This window comes from Schistocerca cancellata, chromosome 5 (assembly GCF_023864275.1).
Source record: "Schistocerca cancellata isolate TAMUIC-IGC-003103 chromosome 5, iqSchCanc2.1, whole genome shotgun sequence".
NCBI classification, from domain to species: domain Eukaryota; kingdom Metazoa; phylum Arthropoda; class Insecta; order Orthoptera; family Acrididae; genus Schistocerca; species Schistocerca cancellata.
The window spans coordinates 147,268,545-147,281,734 of NC_064630.1; the positions used below are offsets into that span (position 1 = coordinate 147,268,545).

Sequence of the window (13,190 nt, forward strand, 5' to 3'; positions counted from 1 at the left end):
TCGTCAGGAAAGAGGGAAGGAGAGGGAAAGACGAAAGGATGTGGGTTTTAAGGGAGAGGGTAAGGAGTCGTTCCAATCCTGGGAGCAGAAAGACTTATCTTAGGGGGGGGAAAGGGACAGGTATATGCGCGCGCGCACACACACACACACACACACACACACACACACACACACACACACACACAGAGACATATATATAGACAGACACAAGCAGACATATGTAAAGGCCTTTGCATATGTCTGCTTGTGTCCGAATATGTGTGGATGGATACGTGTGTGCGTGGGGGGGGGGGGGGGGGGGCGCGAGTGTATACCTGTCCCTTTTTCTCCCTAAGGTAAGTCTTCCTGGCAGATTAAAACTGTGTGCCCGACCGAGACTCGAACTCGGTACCTTTGCCTTTCGCGAGCAAGTGCTCTACCATCTGAGCTACCGAAGCACGACTCACACCCGGTCCTCACAGCTTTATATCAGCGCACACTCTGCTGCAGAGTGAAAATCTCATTCTCGAAACATCCCCCAGGCTGTGGCTAAGCCATGTCTCCGCAGTATCCTTTCTTTCAGGAGTGCTAGTTCTGCAAGGTTCGCAGGAGAGCTTCTGTAAAGTTTGGAAGGTAGGAGACGAGATACTGGCAGAAGTACAGCTGTGAGGACCGGGTGCGAGTCGTGCTTCGGTAGCTCAGATGGTAGAGCACTTGCCCGCGAAAGGCAAAGGTCCTGAGTTCGAGTCTCGGACGGGCACACAGTTTTAATCTGCCAGGATGTTTCTTACTGCTTGTTGTTGCAAAATGTTTTCTTCATTTTGATCTGGAATTTATCCCAGCTTTTGAGCTTCTCTTTGTTGTTGGTGAGTCACTGTTGGGCTCTGCTGCCCAAGTGGAAGCACACATATGCCAAACCCATTATGTCATCCCACTTGTCTTATCTGGGGACTCTCTGGAATCCTTTCAGCCATTTTGTAGGGTCCTGATGAGTGTTTCCAGAATACAGTTACAGATGCTTGATGTGCAGCTGAATTACAGCCGCTTTGGAATCCAGTTGTCTTCCAAATATAAAAACTGTTGTAAAAATGTACTGCTTGTATTGTAGGCTAGTTCTTGTTTGTGTAGGTGACTGCTTTTATGTTGCCTAATTGGAGCTGTAGTGATATGTGTAGATATTTTGAAGTAGTCCCTACCAAACAGTCATTTATAACTACAGTAAAGTTGAAACCTGAAAGCAATGTCATCGGTGAAGTAAAACTCACATAACTGGAAACATGTTTATCACAGACAGAAATGTACAGTCAGAACAGAATTGGACTTCTAGACAGAGAATGCAGCTATTTACACAATTATTGAATATGCCAGAACATACACATTACAGACATTTGATGGTGGTTTGGTCTCAACTGGCAACAGGCAGCATGCCATTCAGTGATGCTAACTTCTACTCTAAAAGGCATGCAGCACAGCTCTTGGCAATATAAACTGTTTTCTTCTTCTGCGTAATGCAGTACATTTTAAAGAAACTGTAGTTTAACACAGAATATTGTTAAGAAAATTAATACTAGCACGATTATTACATGCAAGAATCAGCTTAGAAGCGATCGCTAATGTTACTGTCGAACTTTTTAAAATTTTGCCACTTCGTAAAATTGTCTGTAAGTTTATGGATAGAAATACTACTGCAAAAGAAAATTATCAGTATAAAATAAGAATACCTTTATGTAAATAAAAGATATTGAAGGGTTACGTATCTCACTAAAGAAGAAAGTTGTTACTAAAAGCTAGTTACAATTAACTGATCCTGTAAGTAATAATTTCCCATTCTAAATTTGTTTCAGGCTGTTATCCAACAGGGACATGTCTCTTATTGGGACTGTACTGGTTGGTATTCCACAGTAAAAAGATTTACAAAACATTAGCTTCCCAGGTGTTCAATGAATGGCTTTAAAAGATGGCAGACATAGTTGAGTTATTTAACAGACTTGAATCAAACCAGCCTGAGGTTGTGGAAGAAGTTAAGAAGACGATCCACGATATCTTCAATTCGAGTAAGTACACAAAAGTTATTGCAGTATGTGTGATTGTATGGCAGTTAATGTAATGACCTGTTTCTATAAGACAGTTCATGACTGATATGTATTAAACTGTATGATTCTTTCCTCTGACACTGGAGACAATGCTCACCGTACATACTCTGTAAGCCACCATATGAGCCACAATATGGTGCATGGTGGAGGATACCTTGTATTGCTACTAGTGTTTCATTTCCTGTTCCAGACTTTTTCTATGCCTCTGTATGAGCCCTGATTTCTTTTAACTTGACCCTTTCCCTTCCCTCATTTGCCATCTCCCCCTCCCCCTCCACAAGAGTGGGTGCAGTTGTGGGTCCATCAGCGGCTGACCGTGCTCTACAACACAAAAATTGATCATTTTGTCTTCCATTGACATAAATATCTTAAAGCATGTGGTGATTACTTTTAAATACAAACATTCCATGGTCCAATTGTGGTGTGTGTTTGGTTGTCATTGGGCTGCCCCTCATACATCACATGGTTAAATGTGACAGTGTTCCAAAGTGTTTTCATGTTGTATGACTGAGACGGAATCTGGGTACCAGTCTGGCATGACATGTTGAACACAGCAGAATGCAAGGTGAACCTAAGGGTATTATCTGATAGGTTGTACACATATTGCGCTCTCTCTCTCTCTCTCTCTCTCTCTCTCTCTCTCTCTCTCTCTCTCTGACGTTTGTTGTTATCAAGTAAATCTTCCGAAATACTGAAGTGATTACACATAAGTTTTTCATTTTTCAGCCAAAGAATCATATATGGTAAATGGCTTATTTGAATACTATCTTACCACAAGCTCTGTGAGATCAGCAGAAATTCTTGCAGGGGTTCGAGAGCCCCATGACAAGCATATTTTTGACAAGTGAGTATAAAACATTTTTCAGCTACAAGTATCTCTTCATTTTTGATGAGCACTATATTCAAAACTGAATTTTTTTAGGATATCAGAATCAATGAAGGGGTCATTAAAATTACAAGCTCTTACCTTACTTGGTCATATTATCAAGCGTCATCCAACCTGGATTTTCAAGATAACAAATCATTCTCTTTTCAAGGATATTTTAAAACTTTTGAAGGTAAGATATGAATTTGTCATGAAGGTTAAAGTTGAATATGTTATGTGCATGTTGTGTAATATTATCAGAATTATATCTTGGTATTATGAAACTTGTTTTTAAGCAATGTTTAGTGTATAGAAGAGCTCATAGAACACAAGCAACTGAGCTTGAATCGTAAAAATATCGAATCATGTAAATACATCAAATCCTACTGAAAATATTTTTCGGTTGTTTATTCTGCTGTGACATCTTTGTCGTACACTTGCTTCTGTAATGGCATCACAAAGTTTGGGCATTTGTGAGTGAGAAGCAGCTCCACTCCAACTGCAGTGTGTTCAACTTTGTGCATGTGCATAAATTTCCAACAGGACAACAATGCATGTGCATTTGTGCATGTGTAAGTTCCTGGAAATGAAGGCCGTGTGTAAAGCACATTGCTACCCACCTGTAGTAGGACTGTTTGTGCTTTTTGGTGGACAACAGGTAGCTGCGGCCCCTATGTGTAGCTTGTTGAGGTTATGCTGTAAAGTGCTTTATATGTGCAATAATATCTGTTGACGCCAAAGGAAGCAAGCTTAAGTTTATAGGTGCATACAGAAAAGAAAATAGTCGTGTCGAATGCCACTTCTGAAGATTATTTGTATAAAAATTCGAGATGTGTTGTCATGAATATTGTGTATTAGATAAAGTCTCTGATCATATTTCTGTAAAGAATAAAATGCCATAAATTTTTAAGAGGAAAACAGAGAAGGATAAACCAAAAATTGATGGAAAGTTTACTTGAAAAGAGTGGACGAATATTCATGCTATGGTGACTTAAAAACACAACAGTTGAGGAGCCTGACATCTGAACAAAGTAAGTGATGAGGTATGTGAGTCTTTCCAACAAACTACTAAAAATAGAAATGAAGCACACTGATGATGCAAAAACTATGAAACTGAAAAACACAACATTTGTTCTAGTGGATTCTGGCGTCTATGGAATTCTCAAATTTGTCGAGTCAGCAGAAGTTGACTACGAACCTCCCTTAAGTATTTCTCAATTTCAGAAATAATCACTTTTATTTTTATTTATTTATTTGTGTTCCATTGATCCAGTATGCAAGAGAATTGTGTGGATATTGAATGAGTCATAGTTATACAAGAGAACAGTAATTGTAGATGCTAATACATACAAATTTTAATATTGTGTAGGAACAAGATGTGCTAATAATTCAAAGTTTAGGCATTTCTTACAGTGTAAAGAAGTATAAAACAATCAGATAATAAATTAAAATTCTTCCACACTAAAAGTTACAAATTTGATAGAATTGAAATGCTTTGTTTCGAAATGAGGAATAAATAATTCAAACAGGTATATAAGTTGCCAGTTACTAGCTAAAAAAAATTACTGCCAGCCTTTGCTACAGTTTCCCAAGCAGAGAATCTAAAATCTTGTGACCTCCTCCTGAAATTTGCAGAGAAACAATTATCATCACTTTGTATTTCTTGTACCTCTTCTGTTAATATACATCTTTGCATACTGTCACTTTTGTGTTTTCTTTTTTTCACCTTTTCATCACAATACATGGAACAAAAGCTCCCAACCAAGAAAGGGGATTCATAGCAGACTGCTTGCACAATGAGGCAATGTGTGGACGCAAGAATGTCCATGTGCCCATGTGTTCTTTCCACAAATTTTTGTGTGTGCCCTGTTATTCCTTTGTGCCTGTGATTGTGCGTGACAAAAAGAGGCATTGTGTGGACATGCCTTATTACCAGTAGTTTGTGTTAATTATCAGTACAGGCACATGTATAGTCATTGCACAGAGTCAAGATGAATGAAAAGGTACAGATGTAAGTGTGTGTTGTCACATGGCCTATTGTGAGTTAACTTCTTGTTCCTTAGTGTGTATTGAAGATTAAGTTTCTGCAATGGTGGAGTTTCAAATGCTGGGTGTCACTAGTCGGGAGGCAGTTGGAGCATTGGTTAATAAAACAACACTTTTGAGAGCAGATAATGCAAACTTATGTAGTAAGCTTGCAGCTAAGGATGGACAGTAGCAATCAGCCAAGCAGCCTACCCCTAAATTAGATCCAGCCACAGCTGATTTGATCATGTCCTTCTTTGGGAAGTTGACTGACTACATAACCTCTTCTCTGGATACACTGCACTTTTGAGCTAGTATTGGGGATAGGGGTGTTCACAGGGTAAGTTATTATAGGTAACAAAGTTATGGTTGGTCGGAGAAGCAAAGATGTCAGACATACAGAGAGACAGAGGCATGCATAAAATTGATGAATTGGAAAAAGGCCCACTACAAAGGTAGAAGTAGCAAAACAGCATGAGATTTTTTCACAAGCAGTTGTCAAAGAAACATAATGAGTCAGTGGAGAATTTTGTGGATGGAACACGTAAAGAGAATGTCCTGACATTTGAATTAAGGGTAAGTGATGAGGCAAATAGTCATGCTCCGTAAAGCAGGACAGAGGGCATTGGACACATTCTTAAGGGGTTTGTCACGTGAAATATCAAGGAGGATTAGTGAGTACCCTAAAGGATTTATACTCTTTGGTTGGATTAGCCACAAAATTTGAAGAAACTGATTTAACATGAATGTGGGATAAGAGAGGAGTATTCTCTACTAACTTGAGGTGTTACAGATATGGGAAGATGGGACATCTGCAGAGGCAATGTCACCAACCTCAGTGTGGTAGGCATAATATGGTTGGACACTATCAGTGTGATAGTAGAAATGGCATTAAGAAACAGGGCCGAATAAGCAAATGTTAAACACAAAAGGGAACCCCCAGGTCCGCCACATGGAATTCCTGATAAATTTCAATGCAACTAATGTTGATACAGAGACTTGTGTGTAGTATATGAGAATAGTGAAGGGTAGGAACAGCAAGTTTTTAATTGCCCCTCAGTTGACATGTGTCAGGACTGTGTAGATCAGAGGCAATTAAACCCTCCATGCCATAATTCACCTGGAGTTGGAGATAGTGATGTGGAGTATTGGGGTTCAGCTGTGGCAAATTTTCAGCTTGGGGTGTAGTGTTTTAAGCAGTGCAGAGAAGTCATGATCTTTGTAAGTGATGGTTACTGCATGATCTTGATTAGAGTTTCTTATAACAGAATATGACAAAATTGACTTGATGCAAGGTGCTTAAGTCTCAGTGGATGAAGAACTTGAACTGCTGTCAGGAACACTAAGGTTTAATTTGCATGCTGCAAAGCACCAGGAAGTTGGTCTTGGTAAATATGAGACTGGAATTGTCTGTTAATGGATTGTGCTTGGCAGAACCACAGTCAGAAAATGATATTTTAGACACATCATGTTGCTTTTTAAGAAGACATATTGTATGCATTTGGGAGGAATTGGATGAGAAAGTAGTGCCTGTGAATTATAATTTTGGTGCCAATGGAGCAGAGTTCACCATAGGAATGTTGGTCATTAATTTGGAAGTCTTGGATGATATGGGTGGGGTCTAAGTCATTGTGCACCAGGGTAGTGTGCGAACTGATGATAAAACTGCATTGTACAGGAAGTTGGAGCTCTTAAGGTACTGATAGATTGGAAATGAAGTTACTAATTTGAGGATTGATTTTTCCATGGGTGTCGTTACCAGTGACACCTATAACATAACATACCATTGTATCCCTACAGAAACTGAGTCACCGGTATATCATAGACCTTACTGCGTAACAGTATTAGAAAAATTCATTGATCAAGAGCTAGTTGATGGAATAATAGAGGAAAGTGCTAGTCCGTGGAGTGCAACCATGGTAGTTGTGCAAAAGAAATCACCAGATGGGACTAAAAGATAGAGATTGTGTTGTTACTACAGACATTTTAATAGCAAAACTGTGACCGATGGGGTATCCAACCCCAAATACCACTGAAGCTATTGACAGTTTAGTGCAGTGCAAGTACTTCTCTACCGTAGTTCGGAGTAGTGGGTATGAAAACAGCATTCTGAGTTCTGTGGGCTCTGGAAGATTAATTGCAGCAGATTTGACATTAAGCATGGAAAAATGTCACTTTGTATTTGAACAAACTACATATTTAGAGCATGTTATTAGCAGTGAATGGTTTGAGATGGATCCTGTGTTTGTATAGGCAGTACCTATCGGAATTTCAGATTCCTAGCGATGCCAAGAAGTTACAGTCTTGTCTAGGATTCGGGAATTATTATAGAAAATCGATAAGAGGGTTTGCAGATCTAGGGTAATCGGTTGTGCAACTTTTTTTTAAAAGGGTGTAAAGTTTGAATGGACTAAGAAATGCCCACATGCATTCGAGAAGGTAGACAGGATTAACATTGAATTCAGTACTAATTTTTCTGGATTAGAGGAAAGAGTTTATCTTGTCAATTGATGCTTCCATTCTAGCTGTAGGGTGTGTTCTCAGTCAAGTAGTGAGCAGAAGAGAAGCCAGTGGTGTATGCCACAACAGAAAGAGAGAGTCTATCTGTGGAATCACATATTTTGGATTTTATTTGTTTGGGAAGTAGTTTTAAAGTGGTAACTGGTTATACAGCTCTTAAGTGGTTGTTTGGGTTTAGGACCATTCTGATAGACTGACTAGATGGGCATTGAGATTAAGCGATTTACATCTACCTCTACATACATATTCCACAGCTACTGTATGGCATGTGGCGGAGGTACACTGTATCACTACTAGTCATTTAGTTTCCTGTTCCACTTGCAAATCAAGCAAGGGGAAAAAGATTGTCTGTAAACCTACTTATGTGCCCTAGCTTCTTATATCTTACATTTGTGGTCCTTACGCACAGTGTACGGTGGCAGTAGAATCGTTGTGCAGTCAGCTTCAAATGCTGCTTCTCTATACTTTCTCAGTAGTGTTTCTCAAAAAGAATGTAGCTTTTCCTCCAGGGATTCCCATTTGAGTTCCCAAAGCATATCCGTAACACTTGTGTATCATTCAAATCTACTGATAACAAATGTAGCAGTCCCCCTCTGAATTACTTCAATGTCTTCCTTTAACCCGAAATGGTGTGGACCCCAAATACTTGAGCAGTACTCAAGAATAGGTTGTGCTAGTGTCCTACATACATTCTCCTTAACAGATGGACCACATTTTCCTAAAATTCTCCTAGTAAATTGAAGTTCAGCATTTACTACCCTACCACAATCCTCACATGCTTGTTCCATTTCTTAAAGTATGAAGTCAATGAGAAACATATGAAAGTGGTTAGTTCAACCCTTTCAGATGATGTAATTCCATTTGAAGCCACTTAGGATTTTCTCATTTTGTGGCATATGGATAGTAGCTGCATCTGTAGCCACCCTTTAAGCCTCCATTAGACGCTGCCTCTTAGTGACTACTGCGTATACTACCCATTCGGGAGGACGACGGTTCAATCCCGCATCCGGCCATCCTGATTTAGGTTTTCCGTGATTTCCCTAAATCGCTCCAGGCAAATGCGGGGATGGTTCCTTTCAAAGGGCACGGCCGACTTCCTTCCCTGTCTTTCCCTAATCCGATGAGACCGATGACCTCGCTGTCTGGTCTCCTTCCCCACAACAACCAACTACTTCATATGTTTCAAATCTTAGCAGTTAGACAAGCAACCGGAGAAGTCACTTTTGTATGCAGTGCATGATCATCTTTGTTTTCAAATTGTGATTGAACTTGTCCCTATAAGGCATGTTTTGTTCACGGATTAGATACACAAAACTCTCTTGCTCAACTTCATATCCATGTGTATTGTGACACTACTTAAACTTGGAAAGAATTTCCTTTGATGCCGATGCAGACTGTCTGTAGCAGCGAACTTGGAGATCTCAATTTCTGAACAAAAAATTAGTGTTTTCTTGCATTATTTCAGAGAGTGAGAGCAAAGAACCATTAGCAAGAAAGTGTTAAACTGTTGTTAGAGTTGAAAAACATACACAAGAAACAAAGCATCTGCCAATACAATGCAACTTAGGGCACTGTGTACATTGTAGTACATAGGAGGAACATTGCAAGCGGATGGAAGTGTGCTCTCTGTCAGGTACTGCTGTACCTAACTGCAGGAAAGAACTGTATCTTACCTTATCACCAAAAGTAAATGGCATTTCATGCATAGTGACTTGATTTGAAACCACCCAGTATGTGTTTAATTAATGTACGTAACACTTGTTTTTCATATTGTTGTGTCTGTCGTATGTCTAATAAAAACAAGGAAATTAAAATAAAAGAATTTCTAATATTTAGAGTCTGAATGGGTTAATCTGAAAAGTAGCAATGATACAACCACTGAGTACAACCGTGTAAAGTGACAAGCAGCACACTGAGCTGACGTGGAAGACAAACAGTATGCTTGAGGTTGGGCTGCAAAGTCAGTTTAAAATTTGCTTGTTAGCTGCTATGTTCTTTTGTATTGACTCCATGTAGAAGTTGTAATATGTGCTTTTATTATGAGTCTTTTTACTGAAGATGGTCACACAGTGACTGAAATAAATTTGTTGTAATAAATGGTTTCAAACCCCTTATGACCGATGCTGCCAGTTCTCTTGTTTATTTTAAACAGTATGCATTGCAGCCACAATTCATTGTGTGTGGCATGTTGTGTAAGACAACGAAGTTGGTGCCACAGGTCGTAGTGCCAGCAGGGCTAAGAGTAGAAGTACTGAAAGAATCACTTGACCACATGTTGTCAAGACATGGGGGTTGTAGAACAAAAAATATGATAGTAGCATAATGCTACTGGTGGTAGTCAAGAAAGAAGATGCTGGTTGGTATGTGAAGAGTTGTGAACAATGCACGCAGGGGGCATATAAGAACCATAAGTTAATACCTTTGCAGAGGTTACCAGAGGCGATGAAACCATTTAAAATAATTGCGTTGGAAGTTGAAGCATGGTGTCCCCCCTCCCATATCTCTCTCTCTCTCTCTCTCTCTCTCTCTCTCTCTCTCTCTCTCTCTCCTGCCTGCTCCCTCTTCTCCTCCCATCCCTCTCCCCCGCCCCCCTCAGGTTTGTGCATGTGGTTTTTTACCATTGTGTAATACTGAAGTTATATGATGAATGGCTGTATTTGGTTATTACAGTGGATGTTCCAGATTTTTCCAATACTGCTTTGGTTTCCATATGTACGTTTTGGTCTGATCACACCCTTGCAACAAAAGTGACGCAATTCAAAAATCTTCATTTTGGAATTCTTGCTGTGATAGTTAAGTGATTCTTGACCGGTCATGAAAAGTGTTTTTCTATAATTTCATAATTTGGCTGTTAGAGGGCAGTTGTTTCACTTTGTCTGGAATAGCAAGGTGCTCATGACAATAAATGTTGCGTTGTTATTTGAGCAATAAATTCCTTAGTGAACAGCTTTGAAGAATGAATCCAGGGAATTTTGTGTTAAGTCAGTTTCAGTGGATAAACTGTGTTCCTTTTCCATGCTTTTGTCATGAAAAGTTAATTATTTTCTAATTAAACCATTGTTAGCTTTTCAAAGTGAACAGGATACCCTTGATCATAATGTGAATTTGGGTTACTTGTGATATGTATATTATATATAAATTATTTTCAAACTTTCTCAGTTGTCGGTTATGAAGAAGTAGATTAGGATATTTTAAGTTCTCTCATTTTTTCAAGAATATACTCATGCTTTCCTATTCTCTTTTCATGCAGAGTAATGATGTTATCAGGGTGTTGGCCTTTCATATTGCAGGGTAACACAGAGGATGAATGTTCTGTTAATCTGAAAGGAAGCCCATGAAACAGATACAACTGATGAGATAGCAAAGGAATAACATAATAAAATACTTCATGTACTACATTGTCATAAAAATGCATCATCCACATTGAAATCCTATGATGAAACAGAATAAATTGGTACTGCTACCATTTCTAACGAGGACAGAATTGACATTTATACTGTTGCATGTTGATCAGAAAGTATATTGTTTAAAGCTTACTCTAAAGTGTTTCATCTGCCTGAAAAAGAAGAGACATATTCCATGTCTCAATAAAAAAATATCATTCCAAAGAATTATTATGATTCATGTCATAAAAATGTTCTCAGTACTAGTTGAGTGTATGAACTGTTTATTATGATCCCATCAGTTTAGTGTCTGATAACTGTTAAACTTTTATAGTTTTAAATGATCCTGTCCTTTAACTTGTACAGGGTGGCGCAGATAAAAGTAGCCTGTGTAAGTGTAAATGAAATGCAATGAAATTACAGATACGAAGAGCTCAACTTGTTTTACCATTTATTTACAACGAAAAATACAGTGAAAAATACAAGACGTATTCGGAAAGTAAGGTCCGATTTGGCGTGAAATTGAAACCACTGTGAAAATCTGATGGAACCTTGCACAGTTGTGTTTGGCAGATCCTTTAGTGTGCCTGTCAATAACTTCACTTCCTCTTTTCAGTTCAGAGCACAAAGTGATCACATAGAAATGCTAAAACAGCAGTGTCTCCCACCGAGTACATGGACCTGGTGAGAGATTTTGCCTGAATCTATGCAGCCCACATAACATAAATGTCATGTGTTTCTTGTTTCAAAACAATTCTCAGCTGCATTCTGCAGGGGCAATAAAGATACGCCTGCAGCATTTTCAATGGAAAGTGTTTGATCACTCACAATAGAGCCCTTAATTGGCTCCCTCCAATGTTCATCTCTGCACACATGAACCGCTGGCTTCGAAGACAACATTTAAGTCTGAGCGGCGACTATTTAGAGAGCTAGCTGGAAGGTGTGATAACTGTTGTGAATAAAAAATTTTTGTTTTCACTGTGGTTTCCATTTCGTGACAGATCCGGCCTTACTTTGCGAACATTCCTCATATATGCATAGAAAATGTTAAGTGAACCTGCCTCCCTGCAACATCAGTACACAGTTGTGCATATCTAAGCATATTCAAGTACACCCGGCCTAAAGTTTGGATATTGATGGCAGCAAATTCGTGGCTGATGTTGCCTTATTTATTGTATTGTTTGTGGATTTGTTTCATAGACTTTGCTCTACGTGTCCCTGCAGCAATAATCGTATGTTAGATCCGGCGATTGTGGTGCTCATAAGTGTTTGCTTACAGTTCTTTTCTCAGGGAAGACATTGTGGACTCATTCCAGGGATACCAGAGACATGTGGCATGTTGCCCCACCATGCTGGAAGAAGCAGTACTGTCTTTCAAATTCAATGAGATGAACACAGAAGGTATCAGAGATTTCCATATATGCAACTGTGTCGAGGGTAGTGTCAAAAAATATTGGTTCAAATATGCACGTTACTGTTATGCCACACCAAATGCCGATTTCTTCATCGTGAAGTGGTTGCTGATATACAGTGTTAAGGGTCATTGTTGCCCAGTACCTTGCGTTCTATGAATTGATGTCACTGGAAAGATGAAACCGAGCTTATCATTCATGATGTAATGGAAATGGTCTAACAAACCATCGTGTGCAGTAATCTCTACATTTCTGACTGGAATCCACCCCATAATTTGCTCCATGACCCTCACACAATACAGCTTCAAATTAAGGCTTTTCAATATATGTTGGCAACTCCTCCTACTTACATTTGTCTGTTGAGCCTGTTTACCTGTAGACTTCTTTGGGCCCTGAATAATTCTTGGGCGAATTCTGAAATAACTTCAGTTGTGTGAACTGAAGGAATTCTTTGTTGTTTTAAATTTTGCACAGATCCGTAGGTGCACCACAGACTCAGTATTCTTCTCTTTGCTGGTAGTCTTCTGTCTGGATACCTGACTCCGAAAATTTTGTGAGATTCCTTGATGAAACTTGTTTTCACATCTGCTTCTGCAACATCACTTCTTTCTGCTATTGAGGAAATCATTTTGCAGACCACAAAGAGAAAAATCTAATTTCATTGGTGAGATAAACTGATTGCTGGCAGAAGAATGCTAACATCCAATTATTGCATAAAACCGTCCATGGTTGTAACCGTTTATTCTATTTCAGAAGTTAAAATATCACATACACATTCAAAGGGGGGGGGGGGGCTACTTTTAACTGCACCCCTGTGTACTTCTGAGTTTATGAAAGGTTTTGTTAAATATGTATCATTTCCATAAATGTACTGTGTTTGCAGCAGTGGGCACCAAAAACATATTAATTAAAA

The 13,190-nt window shown here is 39.0% G+C and overlaps 1 protein-coding gene across 1 annotated transcript in view; it reads left to right on the top strand.

Annotated features, from left to right (window-relative positions):
* Positions 1 to 13,190, top strand: part of LOC126188407 (hamartin) — a 281,221-nt gene that overhangs the window by 19,937 nt on the left and 248,094 nt on the right. Inside the window, exons 2-4 of the mRNA XM_049930009.1 lie at positions 1,824 to 2,033; positions 2,799 to 2,916; positions 2,995 to 3,130. Coding sequence (XP_049785966.1) covers positions 1,937 to 2,033; positions 2,799 to 2,916; positions 2,995 to 3,130 — 351 coding nt within the window. The 5' untranslated portion in view covers positions 1,824 to 1,936. The remainder of the gene's footprint in view (positions 1 to 1,823; positions 2,034 to 2,798; positions 2,917 to 2,994; positions 3,131 to 13,190) is intronic.